The sequence below is a fragment of the Camelus dromedarius genome, chromosome 8 (assembly GCF_036321535.1).
Source record: "Camelus dromedarius isolate mCamDro1 chromosome 8, mCamDro1.pat, whole genome shotgun sequence".
Classification (NCBI taxonomy): Eukaryota; Metazoa; Chordata; class Mammalia; order Artiodactyla; family Camelidae; genus Camelus; species Camelus dromedarius.
The window spans coordinates 2,639,163-2,659,054 of NC_087443.1; the positions used below are offsets into that span (position 1 = coordinate 2,639,163).

Here is a 19,892-nt window from a genome sequence, read left to right on the forward strand (position 1 = left end):
GCCTCCGCCGTTGGTTGCTCGCCCGCGTGGGTACCGGACGCATCCCGGAGGCTGCGGCCGCGCGGCGTGCAGGGACACGACACAGGAGGCCCCGCCCCGTTTCCAGGAGCAACTGCGGGTGGGAAGAGGGGAGGAGGAGGGGCCCCCACCACTCCCCTTGTTTTGGAGGCCGGCGTGGTCCCGCGTCATTGGCCGCCGCGGAGCCCGAGGCCCGAGGAGGAGGAGCAGCACCCCCGGTTGCTGTGCCCTGCCCCCTCCCGGCCCCGCCTTCCGGCCCGAGGCGCCCCCGCCTCGCGGACTACAACTCCCACAATGCCCCGCGCTCTGGGGGCGGGGCCGGGCGCTGGGAAGCCGGGGGCGGGGCCGCCCGTGGGATGAGGTGGGAGCGCGCGGCTCTCCAGCGTCGCTCACCGCTGCCGGGAGAGCGTCCCCATCTCCGGACGGCGAGCGGCCCCTGACCCGGAGTCTCTCAGCCTCCGGGAGGCGTCCCCTCGGGTCGTCGCCCGGGCCGCCCGCCGCTCCCCGGCCGGCCGCGGCGTGGGGGGAGGTCAGCATGAGCCGGGGGGCCCGGCGGGGCGGCGCGGGGCAGGGGGCGGCGGCCGCAGTGCAGCTGCTGGTCACCCTGAGCTTCCTCCCGAGCGTCGTCGAGGCCCAGGTGAGCCCGAGCGCTGGCGCGGCGGGGCGCCGGCCGAGCGGGCCGCGCTGGGGCTGGCGTGGGGGTCGCCCCGAGGGGCTTGTGGCGGCGGGGAGGCCGGGGGCCGGACACCTGACGGCCAAGCCCGCGGAGCGCCTGCCGGGGGCGGGGATGGCGGCGCGCGCGGCTCCCGGCGTGACTGGGGAGGCCGGGTCGGCCGCCGAGGTGTCGTCGTCTCTGTCCCCGGCTGTTTGAGCGGCTGAGACCGGGGCGGGGGGTGGGACGGGAGGAGGACGTCCGCGGCTGTCGTGGGGAGAGCACGCGCGCGGACGGCGGCGCCCACCCCGCGAGGCGGGAGGGGAGGGCAGGACGCCCGGCCCGCGAAGGCGACACTTAACTTCCCGGACTTGCGGATCGAGAGTCCCTCGGCTTTTCCCCCGTCCCTGGCCTGGGAGCGCTGTGCTTTCACCCAGCTGGGACTCTGCTCGGCGGCATCGCCAGGGGAGTCCGGTTACGACCCTAGGGGTCTGTGTCTGGCCTCGCGAGTCCAGCAGCAGTGAGGCGACGGCTGATAAATCAGAGTTTGAGCGTGTCTTTGTGAGACGTATCTTAACAAGTTTCTCAAGATGCTGGAAATCGCGGGGGAAGCGGACCAGAGCCTTTTGCCTGAAGAGAGGTGTTTGCTTCCTTTTTTACTCAGTAGACCGCGGCCAGGTGCTGTCTTGTCTGCACCTGCTGCAAAGTGGCAAAACTGCTAAGAGCGAAAAAAACATAAAAAGATGTCCCAGGTGGCCCGATAATGAGGGCAGATGTCGTTTGAAGCAATTAATGCTGGTTGTTAAGAAAAACTGAAGGTAACCCTGGGTGTAATCATGTAAACATGTTTTTCTAACTTTACTCAGACACTTTTGACACTTTTGTCAGTGTTACGGTGTTCTGAATCGAATCTCAGGATGCCTGAATCTTAAATTTATGTCCCTGTTCAAATGTTTTTTAAGTGAATGATTCGATAAAAGGGAGAAGCTTTTGGTTTTGGTTTTTTGGGAGCGTGTTAAAAATGCAGATTCTTTGGCCCCATTACCGGATGTTCTGATACAGTGGATCTGGATGTGGTCCAGGAGTATCAGCATTGTAAAACAGCCTTGCAAGTAACAAACGCAGTTATCCCTTCAACTGTCTTTAACCCCACTTGAAAACACAGGAACAGTGGCAATCTGGGCATATCTACCAGACTTATGAAAAGTATATTTTCCAAATTGTCTTTGGCAAAATTATTTTCTAGTTATTAATGGGCTGTTTCTTTTTTAGTAGAATTTACATTTAGATGTTTTTCTAAAATGAGACTTTTCTCTTTTTTTTCCTCATTTTTTTTATTATGTAGCATATATCAATTGTATACTGTATCACCAGTGTAGAAGCTTCACTTTAGGCTCCTATCACTAATTTTGTATACTAATGTCTTATAATTGCCTGTGTACTTTAAATTTTATTATATCCAAATGAATATGTGTAATTTAAATTTATGTCCAAATGAACATATACATATATATAGTTCAGCAGTTAAAGATTTGGCATATTCAAAGTAGCATTGTGCCAAACTGTCCTCAAAAATGAATACATTCGGTTTTTGTTTCCAGTGGTACTTTCTAATCATCGTGTTTGATCACATTTTAGATCTTACTGTAATTTGTAACGTTTAGATATACATTATCATTTTATTTGACGCACCTGTGGGGCTGTTGAGGCAACGGACTTTCAAAGAGTTACATGATTAGTTTCACACTTGTTACGTAAGTGAGCAAGATTTAACTGGAGACCAGTAGGCCTCTTTCTGTTCTATACAGTGCAACTCACTGTGCTTGCTTCTGTGCGGTACAGAAATAAAGCAGAAGGAAACCCAGGAAAATAAAAAAGTGGAACTAAGCCAGTTTTTCACTTCTCTTTCGTATACTAAATTGGAAGAAAAAACAGTAAAGAATGAAAGAGGTCGTACTTTTATTGACAAGAAATCATTTAAGGAGATGAGTATATTGAATATTATCTTTTTACATTTAAAGCATAAAGTCATTTGCAAGCACATAAAATGATAGGCATTTGTACATCTCACACCCTGTTTTATCAATGATATGCAAATGTGCTTTGTAGTACAGCAAAACACTAGGAACTAAAAACACCGCGCACAAGTGCTCTAACAAGCTTCCTGTAGAGAAGTAATTCCAGTGACATATATTTTTTAAGTCTTTCTGAATGCATTTCTGAGATGGCATTAAATCATAGAATGCATAAAGCCCCCTCAAGATGGAGAGCCAGAACCTTGAGACTCAAACGGTGCTGCTTCAGTCCCGTTACCCTGAGGATTTCCCCCAGACCCTGGGGACCTTGAGCTTCTGCTTTAACAACCATGTGGAGAGGAGGAGAGAGGACATAAAGCCTTTGTCTGCCCAAAGAGGGGACAATGAAAGGCCCCACAGTAAAAGCGGAACTCCAAAGGGCTACATGTTCAGTGTAAGGAGAAATGAAACCCACCACAAGTAAGGGGAGAGTAAAGAAACTTGCTAGGGAAAGGGAGGAAAACTGCCTTGAGAATTTGTAACCACGAGCCAGCCCTTATACAGGCCAAATTCATGCCTCCTGTGCTGGGAAGAGCTTCGAGGACAAAATTTAATTTATAGCAGCCTCAGGTTGGTACGCTCCTAGTTTACTGGTAAAAGCAAATACCCATCCCCGCTGTAGGAATTTGTTTTCAACCCAGGCCCTAAAGAATTCTTGAAGATAAAGTGCCAAGCAGAATAAGCTAACAGTCAAAAAAAAAAAAAAAAAAAATCGCGAACCCCACAAGGCACCGTGAATGAGGTATTAGAAGTGTAGACTACAGAAACAGACCTGTCCAGACTTTAGATTTTGAAAACATAAGGCATAATTTAAAATTACTATGTTTAATGTGTTTAAATAAAAAGATACTCAGAAATATGAAATAGAACAAGAGCTTTTAAAGAGTGACCAAATGATTAAAGCGTCGTGAAATAGGAGTTCTAGAAATGAAATTAACAACTCAATGGATGAACTACATAGCTGATTATACCCAGCAGGAAAAAATGATTATTGAATTAGACAACCGCTTTATGTCCTTTTCTTTCTACTTAATCCTCTAGCACCTCTTCTCCATGCTCGCGCTTAGCTTCATACTTGACCAAGTTAGAGTAATCCCGTCTGTCCACCTGCTAGTCTCTGCCGCGTGTATTTTGGCTTGGGCTGCATACCTGTGTATGAACTGTCTGTACTCTTAGCAAAGGCCAGTCCCTCTGCTTGTTAGGGCTCGAGCAAAACTTCCCTTTCTCTCTTGGATCACCAATTTTTCCTTTTCTGATGGACTGTTACTGTCATCATAAAACGTGCTGTTAATTCTACTATTTTAAAGTCCTCTTTTGACACACTCATCTCTTCTGACTCTGCTCCATTTTTTTGTTCCCCTGTATAGAAAAACTCCTCAAGAGAAGTATCTTTCTCTTCCCTGTTCTGGTCATTCAGCCCATTCCAGCCTGCTTCTTGCCCTGACCACTCCTCTGAAACTGTTCTTGTCAAGGTCACTAATGTCTTCCTTGCTGCTAAAGCCAATAGTTTGGTGAAGCTAAGGTTTAAAAACTATGGGCAGATTTTTCCCACAGCTCATCACTCTCCTTTAAACTCCCTTTTTTTTTTTTGGCTTCTTGGGATACTCTACGGCTCTGGCACCCTTCCTGTCTTCCTGCAGGGCAGTCTTTCTTAGTATCCTTTGCTTGATCCTCCTCTTCCCCTGACCGCTGATCACTTGAACCTCAGGGTTCAAATCTTGTCTCTTTCCTCTCTCTATCCTGGTCATCTCATTTAGTCTCTTGGCTGAAATACCGTCTACATAACTGACTTTCAAAATCTCCAGACTAGGATTCTCAGCTCTAGATCCACATGTCCAACTACTTTTTCAATGTCTCTATTAATTACCTGGATAATTAAGAGATACCTCACACTTGATGTATCAGGAACCAAATTCCTGATTTTCACCCCATTGGATCTGCTCTTCCCACAGTCGCTGCCCCTGAGTCACATGCAGCAGCCCGGCTGACCTCCGTGTTGTTCTGGAACACAGCAAGTGTATCTTTGCACTGAGGCCCTTGTGCCAGCAGTTTCCTCTGCCTGGCACACTCTTCTCATGGATTCATATGGTTGGCTCGCTCACTTTCTTAGGTTTCTGCTGAAGTGTCACCTTATCTGCTGTGTCCACTTACCTGAATGGTCCTCTTGCCCGACCATACGGTATAAAAGATAAAATGCTTCCTCCTCGCCTTGTGCTCTGTGGTCCTTTTAGCCTCCACTTAAAACTCTGCAGTGGCTTCCTCTCTCACTCAGTGTGGTGTAGTACAAAGTATATTTGGTCTTTGTCCTCTATTCCTGGCAACCCTTGGAATTTCCTGAGTAATCGGAGTGCCCCTTTCAGTCACGCCTGAGTTGCCTTAGGTGGGAACCCCTAGATAGCTTCAGGATGAGCCTGGTCCAGGAGGGCCAAGTGCTTAGAGGTGTGGAACTTCCAGCCCCACCCGCTGACCTCTGGGATTGGGAGAGGGGTGCTGTAGGCTGAGCTCTGCAAAAACTCTTTAAAACAGTGAGATCTGATGAGCTTCCAGGTGGTGAACACGTGGACTCGCTGTGGGGCAGCTCAGGGGTGTGGAAGCTCTGCACTTGGGCCTCCCAGGACCCTGCCCTGTGCCTGCCTTCCGTTTGGCTGTTTCTGAGTTGTATCCTTTGCAATAAACCAGTCAGTATGAGGAAGGTGTTTTCCTGAGTTGTATGAGCCATTCTAGCAAATCATAAAACTTGGGAAGGAAGTTGGGGAACCCCTGTTTGTAGCATGTTCATGAGTCCCATTTTTAAATTCAGCTGAGGAATGCTTTATGGAGTTTTTGGATCCTGAACTCACTTTGTAAATATCATTTTCTCCAATTTATTGGATAAAAGCATATATTTTATTAAAAAATTTTTTGGATGGGGAGATAATTAGGTTTGTTTATTTTTAGTGGAGGTACTGGGAATTGAACCCAGGGCCTCATGCAAGAGCATGTATTTTAAAGTGCAGTAGACTTGGGAGTAAGTGTCATCTCTGCTTTGGAAAAATTATTTTATCCTTGCAAAGCCTTAATTTCCTTGTATGTAAAATAAGGATAATAATACCACTTCATAGGGTATTTTAAGAATACATGAGTTAACACATGTAATGCTGTTAGCATTATGCCTGTCACACGAGTGTTCCACAAGTGGCGGTCTGAAAGAAAGTTACTACAGCAGTATTATTACAGCCTGTGCTTTCTAGGTAAGTCTTGGAAGAAACTGCCTTAGCATTTCCACGACTATTTGGATTTTATATATGTTTAGGCAAAGGAGAGAGCATTCAGTATCTTTCTTTTTGACCTCTAGCCAAGAATGTTTAGTCCTTCACCATGGGTATATCGACTCCTACTGTTGCTTTTTATTTAGTTGACCTTTGTAAAAAGTGGCTGCTTTACATTTCAATCAGCAAATACTAGCTCAGTTGAATGAATAATTTTATCTTTTTTTTTTTTTCAGATGGAAATACTGGGGGTTGAACCCAGGACCTCGTGCAAGCTAAGCACACACTCTGCCACTGAGCTGTACCCCCTCCATAATTTATCTTTTTATATAATGGAACAGATTTGTTAAGGTTGAAACGTCAGTCATTTACATCATTTCAATTATATGTACACGTATTTTTCCCCCTAGGTCACCGGAGTCCTGGATGATTGCTTGTGTGATGTTGATAGCATCGATAACTTCAACACCTTCAAAATCTTCCCCAAAATAAAAAAGCTGCAAGAACGAGACTATTTCCGTTATTACAAGGTATGATCATCATTTGATTCCACTGGTATTGAAGATTCTTATTTAGCTGTCCACAGGTGTGCTTTTTATGACTCTCCTGAAAACAGGTTTTGAGTCTTCTCAGCGCCCTGTGTTTATCCTTTATTGTTGGAATGTATTAAGAAAAGTAGTGAAAATCTATTAATCTTTTTGAACACTAGGAATCTGAGCCCCCTTCCTGTGTTTGGGGAACTTCTCATTGCTCAGTTCGGGTTCTGAGGCAGTGACCCCTCCTGCTACAGAGGTAGAGATGCCCAGGGCCCCTCTCCTCCGCCTCCCCTGTAGGTTAGGTGCTGTCCATAGACACTCCTGCCCAGCTGTGAGGTGTGCTGCTGGCAGTGTCGTGTGCTGTCCCCTCAGCCGTGCAGAGTCCCACTGCATTTGAACTGGCTGGCTCGCCGGGCGGGGCGGCACACCAGCCCCAGGGATGGAGGCAGCGCGCCGTGCACAGGAAGATGCAGCCTTGGTTCCGGAGCCTGGCGGTCTACTCCAGACCTCTGCAGAGTAACCGGCGCCAGCGACAGTGCAAACGCAAAAGAGCAGCGGGGTAAAAGCTGCCCTTGTGCTTCGCCCGTCTGATCCTGCTCCAGTATTCAGTTGGCTTTATAATTTCTTTGATTTTCCTTTTTAGTGTATTTTAAAAATTGAGCATGGTTTTCTTTTTTATCATGAGTTTGTATAGGTTATCTTAGTCCTTTAAATAGTTTTGAGGGTTAAAAAATGCATTATTTTGGCAGTCTTAAGTTGTGCAGAAAGGTCACAAATTAGAGACCTAAAGACTGGGAACTCACCCCCTTTCCCCATCAGCACCAGGAATATACAAAAAGTGAATGTCTCTCCTCTGTACGAGATCCTTTGGGAATGCAGATTCCATAAACTTATTTGAAAAAGAAATCTATGCCTAAGCAAACTATTGACTATTATTCTAGACATTTTACTTACAAATAACAAAGGTTGGAATACCTTCTTTTGACTCCCACCTCTGAATCTGTATAAATCTATCTGCGCTTGTAGCTGCTTGCTTTCTGCTGCTAGGCTTAACCATATGAAGTTGTTGCTTTTAGAGGTCAGAATAGTTGAATACTGCCATTTGCTTATGATTCTGTCTAGGGCTGTGAAGGACCGCTCCTTCTGTCCCAGATTGTCCCTTCATGGGACGTCTCCGTCATGTCTCCGCTCACTGTGTCCTAGCCCTCACCCTCCCGCTCCTCCCTTGTGGGGCTGTATCTTCTGTTGCTGTATTCCCACAGGTCTGGTCAGTAGTAGACACTCAAATATTTTGAGTAAATGAATTAATATCTCATTTAATCTTTACACAGATATTCTGTCAGGCCAGTATTGCCCACATTTTACAAGTGAAGAAACAAATGGTTTAGGTGTCCTAAGGTAGGGCACTTTTGTTGCCTTAACAAAGAAAACAAGTTTTATTAAGAAAAGGTGTGGAGCAGCTCACAAAATTGAAAGATAAGCTGAAGAAGCATGTCTCAGAAAATACAGAAATTAGAGCAGGAACTAATGGTCATTCTCTTTACGATACCACCAAAATTTTGGATCAGATTAGCCATTTTCCCAATTTTTTACATTATACAGGAGTCAGATTTCTGAGAGAAAGGGTCTAATTCGTCTAAGTAAGGTCATGTCACTCCAGCCCTTGACCAAAAGATTGAAAGACAAATCCTGTCTACATTTGCATATTTGCGTGTTATTTCTCAGGAAAATTAGGGGATGTTACGTAAGGAGGAAAAATGAAAGTTGGATAGGTAGAAATAACAATGTGGCCCTCGGCTAGCTGACGTACAGTTCCTCTTTATACGTGCAATTTAAAAAATGCTCTCACCAACATAATGAAACTGCTCTGTATATAACCAGAATACACTTACACTCTCTCCCAAAGGGGAGGGGAGTAGAGAGCAGTGATCTAGCTCATGCATCCAGCACCGAGCCTCGGGTGTGTGGGTGGTAGCTCCTCCTCTTCTAGTTCTGTCAACCTGTGAATTAAACAAAAAGGAAATCTAACCACCAGCAGTGCATTCTACATACAAAGGTGGCAGGAAAGGAAAGCTAAGAGAAGAGGTTAATTTTAAACACACACACTTGCTAAGATTCAGTCAGCAAGGACACACAGGTAGAAGCCATAGTCTACCTCTGTCGGCTGGCCAGTCGGCTGCTCTGGCTGGTGTGTATATTTTCTCTCTTGTACGGTCCGTTCCATTCCTTTATTTGTCAGGTATTTATGGAGTGATCACTTTGTAGCAGAGTATGTTCTAGGTGCTGTGAATACAACAGTGAATAGGACAGAAACTCTGATCTCATGAAACTTATTATGATTAGAGCAACAAACAATAAACAAATAATAATGTATAATTTCCTATGATTATAAGGTAAGTGCTATGGGGAAAAAGCTAAGCAGGAGACAGAATGATGGGGGTGGGAGAGGTCGGCTGCCCAATTTTAAAGAAGGAGGTCTTCCTGCTGTGCCATTTGAGCAAAGAGCTACCTAATGTAAAAGAGTGAGCCTGAAAGACTTGGGGGGGGGGGGGCGTTCCGGCCGATGCGAAGGCGTGGAGTGTTGGGAGGCCGGTAGAGCTGGAAGGACGCGGACCAGAGCGTTGGAGGGGTAGTAGGGGCTGGACTTAGGAAATTAGAGGTTGATGGATTTTAAGAGTGATAAGAAGCTACTGGAGGAATTTGTACAAAACAGACTGAAAGGGTGTGAGACAGGAAATAGAGAAACCGGACAGGAGGCCGTGGCAGCAGTCCAGATGAAAGATGCTAAGGGCTTGGGATAGAAGAGTCGGTGGAAGAGGTGAAAAATGATCAAATTAGTGTCATGTATGAAGGGTAACAAGCAGGCTCTTCTGATGGATTGAATGTAAGGCGTGAGGGTAGAAGTGAAATCAAAGGTGATACGTACATTTTGAGCGAATTATGAAAAAGTATATCATGACCAAGTGGATTTTATTCCAAGAATGCAAGGATGAGGCTTTCAGGGCTTCAGCAAGATTCAACACATGCTCCTGATTTTGTAAAAACATAATAGAGTAAAAATGATGGATACTTCCTTAACATGAGCATTTCGATCCTAGCACATCAGCATTGCAGCGTCTTCTGGGGAAACACTCTATAGAGGAATTCTCCCTTAGGTCAGGAACCATGGTATGGGGGTACTTACTATCTCCTTTACTCTTAGACCGTATTAGCCAGTATAGTCAAACAAGAAAAAACAACCAGTCATACAAATTTTTAAAGAATAAATAAAACTACTTCCATTTATAAATGACAAAAGTAGAGCTAGAAAACGCAAAATAATGAAAACAAACAATAAAAAATGCATCAAGATAGGCTCTAAACTTAATATTTAAAAAATCAGTATCTTCGTAAGTACAACAAGCAATGACGAGTTTGAAGATATAATGGAAAAGAAATCCCCATTTACGTTAGCAGAAAAGATAAAACGTATAGGAATAAATGTTTCAAGAAATCTAAAACCTGAAAGAAGAAGGCTTCAGAACACTCCTGAAAGACACAAAAGTAGGCTTGGACAAATGAATAGATGTCTTTTGTTGCATAAAGATGTTAATTCTCCTCCAGACTGATACATAAAAGTAATGTGACTCCAATAAAAACACCAGTTGGTTTTTTTGGGAGCCAGACAAGTTGTCACAGGGAAGTTCCCTGGGAAGCTGGCTCCGAGGCAGTGGTTAGTGTAGAGAGGGTAATTAGGGGATGCTCTGGGGACTGGCCTCTGGGGAGGGAGGCCATCAGGGCTGGCACAGGGAGGAGTAAAGCTGTGAGAGCCTCAAGGAAACCTCGGGTGGCCCCCCAGAGCTGTCCCCACTTCACGGACAGGTCTGGGCTTTTATATCCCTTCACCTGCCATGGGATGAAGGGCATTGTAGGAAGGGGAGGTGTGACCCTGGGCAGAGTGGCTCTCTAGCTGAGGTTGGCTGCCTGCGACCTTCCCAGGACTGGGGTAAAAGCCCTTTGTTCCTGAAGGTGACCCGAGCAGCATGTGCGCTGTCTCCCGCCGTCCCCTCCTTGCACTGGGTATTAGTTACCTGTTGCTGCATAACAAATAAGCCTAAAATGTAGGAACTTAAAACCACAAGCTGAGAAGGTGGCCTTCAGGGAGGACCTAAAGGGATGAGAGAGCAAGCATGTGGACATCTGGAGAAAGAACATTCCAGGCAGAGGGAGCAGCAAGAGCCAAGCCTGGAGACCACAGTGGGCCTCATGTATCTGAGGAACAACAGGAGGCCTGTGAACGGCCATTAAAGGGACTTGGATTGGAACTGCCCTGATCTCCAGAGGTGGTGTATGTAGGGGGAGAAAAAAGAGCCAAAGGTGATGCCAGGATTTTGGCCTGAAGACCTGAATGACGGAGTTGCCGTTTACTGAGCTGGCAGGAGCGAGCAGAGGGAAGAGCACAGTTTGAGGTGTGTTAATAAGTTGAGGTGCCCACGCATGTCCCCTGAGATGCCACGGAGGCGGTTGGCTTTACAAGCCAGGAGCTCGAGGGCGCCTGCGGTTCCCACCCGTGCCAGGCGGCTTTAAGCTTCTCTGTCTTAGACATCCTGACCCCTCTTTCGCTAGGAAACCTCTAGTCGCACCCAGTTTGCCGAGGAGGCCTTCCCCTTCCTGACACTGCAGGGTTGGAGTTCAGCCAGTCACTATCTGTTTGGCCCCTTCGTCTGTGACGTGGGTATTGCTGTCCTCATTGCTTATGTGCTTATTAAGGTGTCTAGTACATGTTCTAGGCACTGGGATAAAATCACGAACAAGAATCGGCAAAATCCCGACCCTTACAGTGGGGGTCGCAGACAGTAAAAAAGTAAATAAATAATATTCGGGGAGTGATAAATGCTATGAAAAAGTATAGAACTGTGTGGGATGCATAGCAGGCCCTACACTGGGGAGTCCGGTCGGGACACAGCTGCAGTGATGGAGGGGGTGAAGGGGTTGAGCCACAGAAGATCCGGAGGAGGCACCGGCGCAGGCGCAGAGGATGCTGCCAGCCAGGCAGGAGACAGGCAGCAGGTGCTGTGCTCCAGCACGCGGGCCCCGTGCCTGGAGGAGCGGGCTGGGGGCAGGCCACACAGGGCCTGTGGTGCTCGCTGCAGACTTGCCGTTTACTCTGCAGGTGGCGGGAAGCCTCAGGAAGGCTCTGAGCAGGGGTGGTGTGCTCTGGACTATGTTTCAAGGAGGTAGTTACAGCTGCCGTGCAGAGGATAGATGGTAGGAGCAGGAGACGGGCAGCAGTGGACCAGGCAGGGGATAGGTGGTGAGAAGTGAAGAATGCATTGTTTGAAGGGGATGAAAAGGGAGGAAACACAAACAAAACTTTGATTTTGGGCTTGGGCAGTCCATCTGGAAGTCCTATTGAATTACCGTCTTCCCGTTATGTTTAGGATATGAAAATACAGAGTTTTTACCGTGGTAAAATGTCCTGCATGGTCTTGCCTCACTCCACCCTCCTCTGCCTCCCCCTGCCTTCCCCACTGAAAGTCGGTTGCTCAGACCCCGGGATTGTCCCAGCCCTGTCACCTTTCCCCACACGTTGCTGCCCACTCTCCCCCGTCCTAAACACTGCCTCCACAGGGGCCTCCAACACCAGCCCCATTCTTTCTGTCACAAGACTCTGAACTTTCCCTTGTAGCACTTGGCACAATTTGTACTTAAACAAGCATACAAATAGATAATTCTGTCACCCCCAGCACACTGTAAGTTGCAGGGGAAAACGCTTTTCCTGCCTCTCTGTCCCCTAGAGCCCCCCCACCCCAGGGCCTGGGGCGGAGAGGGTGCTCGGGGCACGTGTTTAAGTGCACAGGTGCGTGAGGGACAGCTGGGCTGGAAGTAACAGGTGGTCCTGGAATGCTTCCCGGGTTCTTCAGGTGACCAGCGGGCTTGGACTTTAGTTCTCTTTTGAAGTGTCAGAGCGCTGATAGCAGTCGTTTATTTTTTAAAATTAGTGTTTTATCTGGGGTGTCTGAGAAGCTTCGGTGGTTGTAACTCCTGCGCTCTGTGCTGCAGGCTGGGGTGCGCGGTGATGCTCGGAGCACTGCAGTGCCGAGCCGCACGCCCACTGTGGCTGACTCCTCCTTTCTCTCCAGGTTAACCTGAAGCGCCCATGTCCCTTCTGGGCAGAAGATGGCCATTGTTCAATAAAAGACTGTCACGTAGAGCCTTGTCCAGAGGTAAAATACATTTTAAAAATAGAGAAATGAAGTGCTTTCTCTTGGACTTTTAGATAAGCATGAAGTCTATATTTTAGGCTAATGTCAATGCATTTGGACTTGTCATAAAATTCGTACGCTTAGCTCTCTCCTTTTGAACCAGATTACTGAATATTTAATCTGCAGTTGCCACCAGAATGGGTTTGAAGACACACTTGTCTCCAGTGGTGTTGGTGACTGGATGTAGAAATATAGTCTCATTCTAAAATGGATGGAAAACTGGAGGCCTGTTCCGGGGCTGGATCCACAGTTGGCTTTACTGAACCTGCATCTTGTTTCATGGGCAGAGACAGTGTAACTGGACCTTAAATTTCAAATTTAGAGTGGGAATTAGAGTGCATAAAGTCAGGAAATTTGAGACTTGAAATTAGGTCTTCACTCCGTCTTTTTACGTGGGAAAAAACAAGGGCTCTACTTACTCGTAAGGAGTCCTACATTTTAAACTTTGTTTTTTGACATCTAACATAATTAATTATATTCTTTAAACAGTAATTAGTAATAAGCTTTGTTTTCATTTTACTTTTTGTATCTAATCAGTCTAGTTTTTTGCCTTAAAAACGGGAAAAAAATCTGAACCAATATCCTTCCTAAAGGGAAAATTTTAAAAAATTGTTTACATTTTCTTAAAGGAATAAAATTGTTTTTTAACTTGATAGTTTGAAATAATTTCAGGCCTATAGAAAAATTGCATAAATTCCCATATACTTTTTATCCAGATTCCCAAAATGTTAATGTTTAACAAGTTTGTTTTATTATTCCCTCTATATGTATATACTAATATTTTTATTTTCTGAACCATTTAGGTGTAAGTTACCAATGTGATGATCTTTTACCCTGAGATACTTCAATATTTCCTTAAAAGCAGAGTTATTAACCACAGCATAATGAGCAAAATCAGGAAATTAACATTTAAATGATACCAGTGCCTACCCTGTAGACCTCAATCACACCTTGCCAGCTGACTTAATGACGTGCTTTACAACACTAACAGCAGCAGCAACAACAGTTTCTGATCCAGAGTCGTACTTTGTATTTGGATATCATATCTCTTTAGTCTTCTTTTAATCTGGAATAGTCCCTCAGTATTTGTCTTTCGTTGCCTTGACTGTTGGAAAGCTGCCAGACTATTTCCATTGTGGCTGCACCATTTTACATTGCCACTAGCAATGCATGATGGTTCTAGTTTCCCTGCATACTTGTCTACACTGACTACTGTCTTGTCTTTTGCTTTAGCCATCCTTACAAATGCCATCTCATTTTGGTTTTGATTTGCATTTTCCTGAAGGTCAGTAAAATAAAGCATCTTTTCAGGTGCTTACTCGCCATTTGTATATATTCACCAGAGAAATGCCTATTCAAATCCTTCGCCCATTTTAAAATTGAGTTTCCTTTTTATTGCTGAGTTGGGAGAGTTAATTGGCTTTGCACAGTTTATGTTCCCAAGTTGTATTTATGTTAAAATAATCGTTGTCTACAGTGGGTTATCCTTTGTAGTCTGAAATTTCTAATAAGAATAAATGAAAGTATTTATTGTACATAAATCCCCAACATAAGAAATATAACATTTTGTGTATTTTAAAATTTCTGTCTGTTCCCTTCCCATTCTCTTCCCTTTCTTTCTGGAGGTAAAAACTATCCCTTCATGTTGTTTATTTTTTTAAACCTAATGTTTGGGGGAAAATTGACTATACATTTCGTATTGAACCCACACTTGGCTTGATACAGTCTCAATCTGCCTTCTGTAATTCGAAGTCTAATGTAACTTCGAGGCTCACTTAATTTTGTAATTTACAGACTGCTGCTGCTTGTTATTAGCTTTACATTTATCATTACTTCTCATGATTCTTTTTTGTGATTTTTGTTATTCATGAGGATCATCTGTGGTTCCCACCCCAGTATCTCTTGATGGCCTATATTAAGATGTGCTTAAGTCAGGTTATTGCATTTCACATCAAACCTTTTGAAAAGCTGCTGATATTTTGATTTTTAGCATATTTTACTCGTTAGAGGACGTACAGTAGTCAGAGGGCACTTTTTATGGGTGTTTATTCCATATTTTACATTCTGGGTATGATAACTAGCTTCTACGTTTGACTTGAGTTTTTTAGTTTTCTCTCTTCTGCCTCTGTTAGAGGTGGTGGAAATTATTGAAATGATAAAATATTGGTAACATTTTAACTATATGATCTTTTTGTTGGTTGGGGAAAAGTCTCTCATCATTATAATTTACATTATTCAGTCTGACAGGAAAATATTTATTCTGAATGTTGGTTAAATTTTATCTATGAAACACAAACAAAGTAGGAGATTTGATATTGATTTGTTAGCCCATAGATGCAAATGTTGGAAATTAGTCCCCCCTGGGTTGATCAGAGGGTTGATCTGGAATTACCTGCTTTCAGATACGATTTTTGTTTAAGACTGTGTTTGATAAAGCAGTTGTAATAATTGATTGATTTATTAAAGCCCAAAACTAATTAATGGCTTTACAGAAGAGCATTTTGGACCTACATGCAGATCTTCCATTGGTAAACCCTAGATTACCTAGATTGGCAAACCCTAGGTTAATCGTATGAACCAGAGAACTTACTCTTGCCTTCTGGTATTGATCCAGAATTGTCCAAACTTTGAATGTCAGCTTAGAGCAGAAATTTAAATTGAGCATACAGATTTCAAATAATTTTGAGTTTTTAAAAAGTGGTTTCTGTGGTAAGAAAGTGTATGGAAAAAGTGATTGAGTCAGTTTTTTTTTTTAACCTGAACGTTATATAAACTATTAATTACTGCTTTGAGAGTCATTAGAGCTGATTTTGACACTTCCTCTGTTTCAGTTTTCTGTAGTATGATTTATAAGTCTGTAAATCGGGATAGCTCTTTACCTTTTCCCTCAGGAGGTAGTACGAAAACAATTTTAATGAATGTGTGTTTTCTCCTCATAGAATAAAACAGCCTTTGAATTAGAGCAATGGCATTAATACTCTGTGAAGAAATCTCAAAAAATATAAACGCCATTTAAAAATGTTTTGTTCTTCTCCTTTTAAGAGTAAAGTTCCAGTTGGAATTAAAGCTGGGGGCGCTAACAAGGTGAGTCGCTCGTCCTCCGTAAACGCGTCCGCTTTGCACGGTGGAACTTGCCCTCGCCGCCTGACGCGGCTCGCTGGGGGCGGACGCGGTTTGCCGCAGCACGCGGAGCCCCTCGCCTGTGGCGGGCAGTGAGGCGGCGTGTGTCCTCACGGCTGAGTTGCACGGCTGCTTTGGAAGCACTTGAGTTCCGCTTTCAGAACCCGTGGAAGGGCCGTGGGGAGCTGCGGGGTCCGTCCCCTCGTCCGCGCGTCCCGGCAGGCGTGGGCTGCCCCTCTTCGGTTTCCGCTGTTTTCAGCTGTCTGAACTTGCCGTGTTCAGGGTTATACTGCGTGTCGTGCACAATCACCGAGATGCTCTGAGCGTGGCGCTTCTAAACGGCATGAAGACATTCCTGTCTTAAAGATTGCCCTTTCCCCTTCCGCGCGTGCCATCGTTTACGTTGCCGGTCGTGTGTCTGGAGTTACAGCGTGCTTGTAGTTTTTCACGATTGTGCAGTTTGTGATAGAGACCGTCCTACCCTCTCTCCGTTCCCTTCTGTTGTGGCTCATTCTCTTTTACATACTTTTATTTGAGAGCTAAAGTAAGTCAACAAACAGTCTGAGGACACCTGGGCTCCCCTCTGGACTCCCCCCTCCCCGACCCCATCGTATTCTCTCCCCCCCGGAGCTCCCGCTTTGCCGAGGCTGGTGTGCGTCCCTCTGTGATAGTCTTGATTTTTATAGTTTATTGTACAGGTGCCCACAAGTAACATACAGATCTTTTATATGACATTTTTAAACATTTAAAACAATACTATATTTTGTATTTCTTCAGGTTAAAACATTTTTTATCAGTTTGTATTTTTACTCAGTATTGTGCTTTTGAAATTTTGTCTCTGCTGATATATGTAGATTTTGCTAATTTTAACAGCTGCAAAATATTCAGATGCATAAATCTTTGTGTAATTGTGCGAACAGCCATTCCTCTGTTGAGGGACAGTTCACTTGTTTTCAGTTGTTTGCTGTTGCAGACGGTGATGCCCTGGCATCCTGTCTTGCTGCACTGTGCACATATGGAAGCTTTCCCCACGTCTGTATTTAGCAGTAAGATTGCTGGGCCCTGGGATGTGCCTGCCTCAACATTAGGAGATGGTACCAGATAACCTTCTAAAGTGATTGTACCTTTTTATTGTTTTTGTTTTTAAATGTTACTCTGAATGTGGATTCACTCGTGGGACTCCTGGCTCATGGATTACTTTCTACAGACCTACATAAATGTTGTCAAATTACTTTCCCAAGAGGGCCTTCTCAGTTCTCATCATCACCACCATCCCAGTGCTGTTGTTTCATTTTTAATGTCTTTGCTTATTTATTAGGTGGAAATTTGTGACACATTTGCATTTGCATTTCTTCGATGTGTTAGGGATTTTGGTAATAGGATATTACCAAAATTATATTTAGTGTATGTCATCATTGACAAATTGACTCTTCTGCTAGTGGGACCAGACATAGAGAAACACAACAGTTATCACTGAACTTACTTTTATGAACTTCCTTTCAGTACTTGAAAGTGGCCAACGCCACCAGAGAACTGGAGGACTGTGAGCAAGCTAGCAAACTGGGAGCAGTTAACAGCACGTTAAGGTAAGTTTTACCTTGACAGTATTAAGAAAATAATCTTTTAGTTTATATGAGAAATCTTCTGACTTTTCTTGTGGTTTTGATTAAACATTATAGTTTCAACTAATTTTTAAAAGGAAAAAGTTATTCTTTATCCTAAATTCCACAATAACTTTGCTTCCTCTTGGCTGATGTGTTCTTAAATTTCTAAATCATCAATAGTGTCTCTGTTAAAAAGGAAAATTTTAGGCAGTTTATCAACTAGCAGGATTTTTAGGTCCATTCTTCCTGATTATTATGGGAAAAGGAACTTGAACCGACAAGTCTTTTCTAAAATAGTAATTCAATCTATATGTTACATTTTGAACGATAAAGGTTACTATTAACTTAACTGTTATATTTCATAGATTTTTTTTCTGTTGACTTTTCTTTATTAGCTCTAAGTATAAGTCTGCTTTTGAGAGCCAACATAAATTATTTGTAAGTGGTCTCAGATTATGCAGTATAAAATGACTGAGTAGATCTGTAGTTGTGAGTGGAAATGGAATATTATAGAAATTCTTTTGATTTACCTGTTTAGATTTGTATTTATGTACTATAATTGTTAAAGACTTAAGTTAGCAATTTTATTTATCTTTTCATTGATGAAAAATTCTAGTACAGCAAAGTAGAAAGGATGATATAATAAAGACCCAAATATCCTCTACTCCAAATGAACAAATCTTAACATCTTCTACCATGTTTTGAAGAAGAGAAATGTCACAGACAAATTTGAAATCCCCCATGTTTATTCCCCAGTTCTGTTTTCTTCCCTTTTTTCTTAGAGGTAACTGAATTTGGTATGTATCGAGTCCATGTTTTTGTCTTTAATTTTGTATATTTATATACATGCATACATATGTATGTGTGGTTGGTGTATATGATTTTATTTTCCTTTATGTAAATGGTAGAGTGCTGTCATTGACACTCTGCGGCTTTCTTTTTACACTGCACATTTTGCTTTCCAGATACATCCATGTTAAAACAGAAACTTGTCTCATTCTTTTAACTGATGAATGGTTTTCATCATATAAATATACCATATTTTACCCATCTGTTCCCCTACCGATGAACATTTAAGTTGTTTCAAAATTTTTACTTCTACAAATTATGCCACCGTGAGCATTCTTGATAATTGTGTGTGTGTGTGTGTACACACACTAAAGTAAAGCTGCTGCGTCTTGGGTTGCCCTCTTGCAGCTCTTACTGTTATGTGATGGCTTTCCAAAATACTCGTGTGGATGTATACCACCTCTGGTACTGAGAACTTGTTCTCCACATCCTTGCTAAACGTTGATGATGTTTGATTAAGTGTGAAATAGTGTCTCATTTTTTTTAATTTATACTTTGTTGATCACTAGTGAGTCTGTACATTTTCTCCTCTCTTTATTGGACATTTGGGTTCCTTATTCAACAAGCAGATCCCTGCAGAATGCCAGGTGCTGTTCTAGGGACACAGGAGTGCCGTGAGAAGCAGATTCCTGCCCTGGTGCGGCTTCATCCTATCAGAGCTATGCGTGAGCAAAGTTAATGGGAAGTGAGTGAGGTGGTGATGAGGACCAGGGATAGAGGATGCAGGGAAGAGGGATGGAGAGGGCTCGGAGTGAAGGTGTTGCACTGGTTTAAACTGGGCGGTCCGAGGAGGTAGAGCTGATAGGATTTGCTGAAGGATTAGATGAAAAAAGACAGGAGCTTTGAATGACTACGAGATTTGGAACTAAAAAAAGAGTTGCCGTTTACTGAACTGGGGGCACCTGCAGGAGGAGCAAGTTTGATGGAAAATTTTAGTGCAACCTTGGACTTGTTAAGTTTGAGCTACCGGTGGGACATCCAGTTGGAGATGTGGAGCAGACAGGTGGATACGCACACCTCGGTTTCAGGGGAGAGGTCTGGGTGTAGGAGTCATTCAGTGAATGTGTGGTATTTAAAAATCACAAACCTGAATGAGATTACCAAGGGTAGGATATAGATGGAGAAGTGATCCAGGGACCGGGCCTTAAGGCATGATGAGATTTTGAGGTAAATTGCCTGTTCATACTCTTTGCTATTTTTTTCTCCATTGGAGAAGGGGCTGCATTTTGAAATTAATTTGTAGGCATTCTTCATATAATTTGTTGGCTATATGAGTTGTTGGGGTTTGTCTTTGAATTTTGCTTATAGATTTTTGTTGTTAAAAGTTATAAGTTTGAAAACTTTTAAGCATAACACACATATAATAAAGTATACAAGTCTTAAGGATAAAGTTCAATTTAATTTTACAAAGTGCATCAGCTCTATTAGCCACCCTCCAGAACAATGTAGTTGCTACTCATAAGATGGCATGTCCTTTCCTAGTCATTAGCACCTTCTGGAGTTAACCATGATTTTGAGTTATACTAGCAAAGATTAGTTTTGCCT

The 19,892-nt window shown here is 43.8% G+C and overlaps 1 protein-coding gene across 3 annotated transcripts in view; it reads left to right on the plus strand.

Annotated features, from left to right (window-relative positions):
• The first annotated feature begins 371 nt into the window (after nt 1–371).
• The window catches only part of ERO1B (endoplasmic reticulum oxidoreductase 1 beta), a 44,998-nt gene continuing 25,477 nt past the window's right edge, over nt 372–19,892 (plus strand). For all 3 annotated transcript variants that reach the window (XM_064487838.1, XM_064487839.1, XM_064487840.1), the window contains exons 1-5: nt 372–655; nt 6,404–6,523; nt 12,652–12,735; nt 15,817–15,858; nt 17,398–17,480. In XM_064487838.1, the coding sequence (XP_064343908.1) occupies nt 554–655; nt 6,404–6,523; nt 12,652–12,735; nt 15,817–15,858; nt 17,398–17,480 (431 nt within the window). In that variant the 5' untranslated portion in view covers nt 372–553. The remainder of the gene's footprint in view (nt 656–6,403; nt 6,524–12,651; nt 12,736–15,816; nt 15,859–17,397; nt 17,481–19,892) is intronic.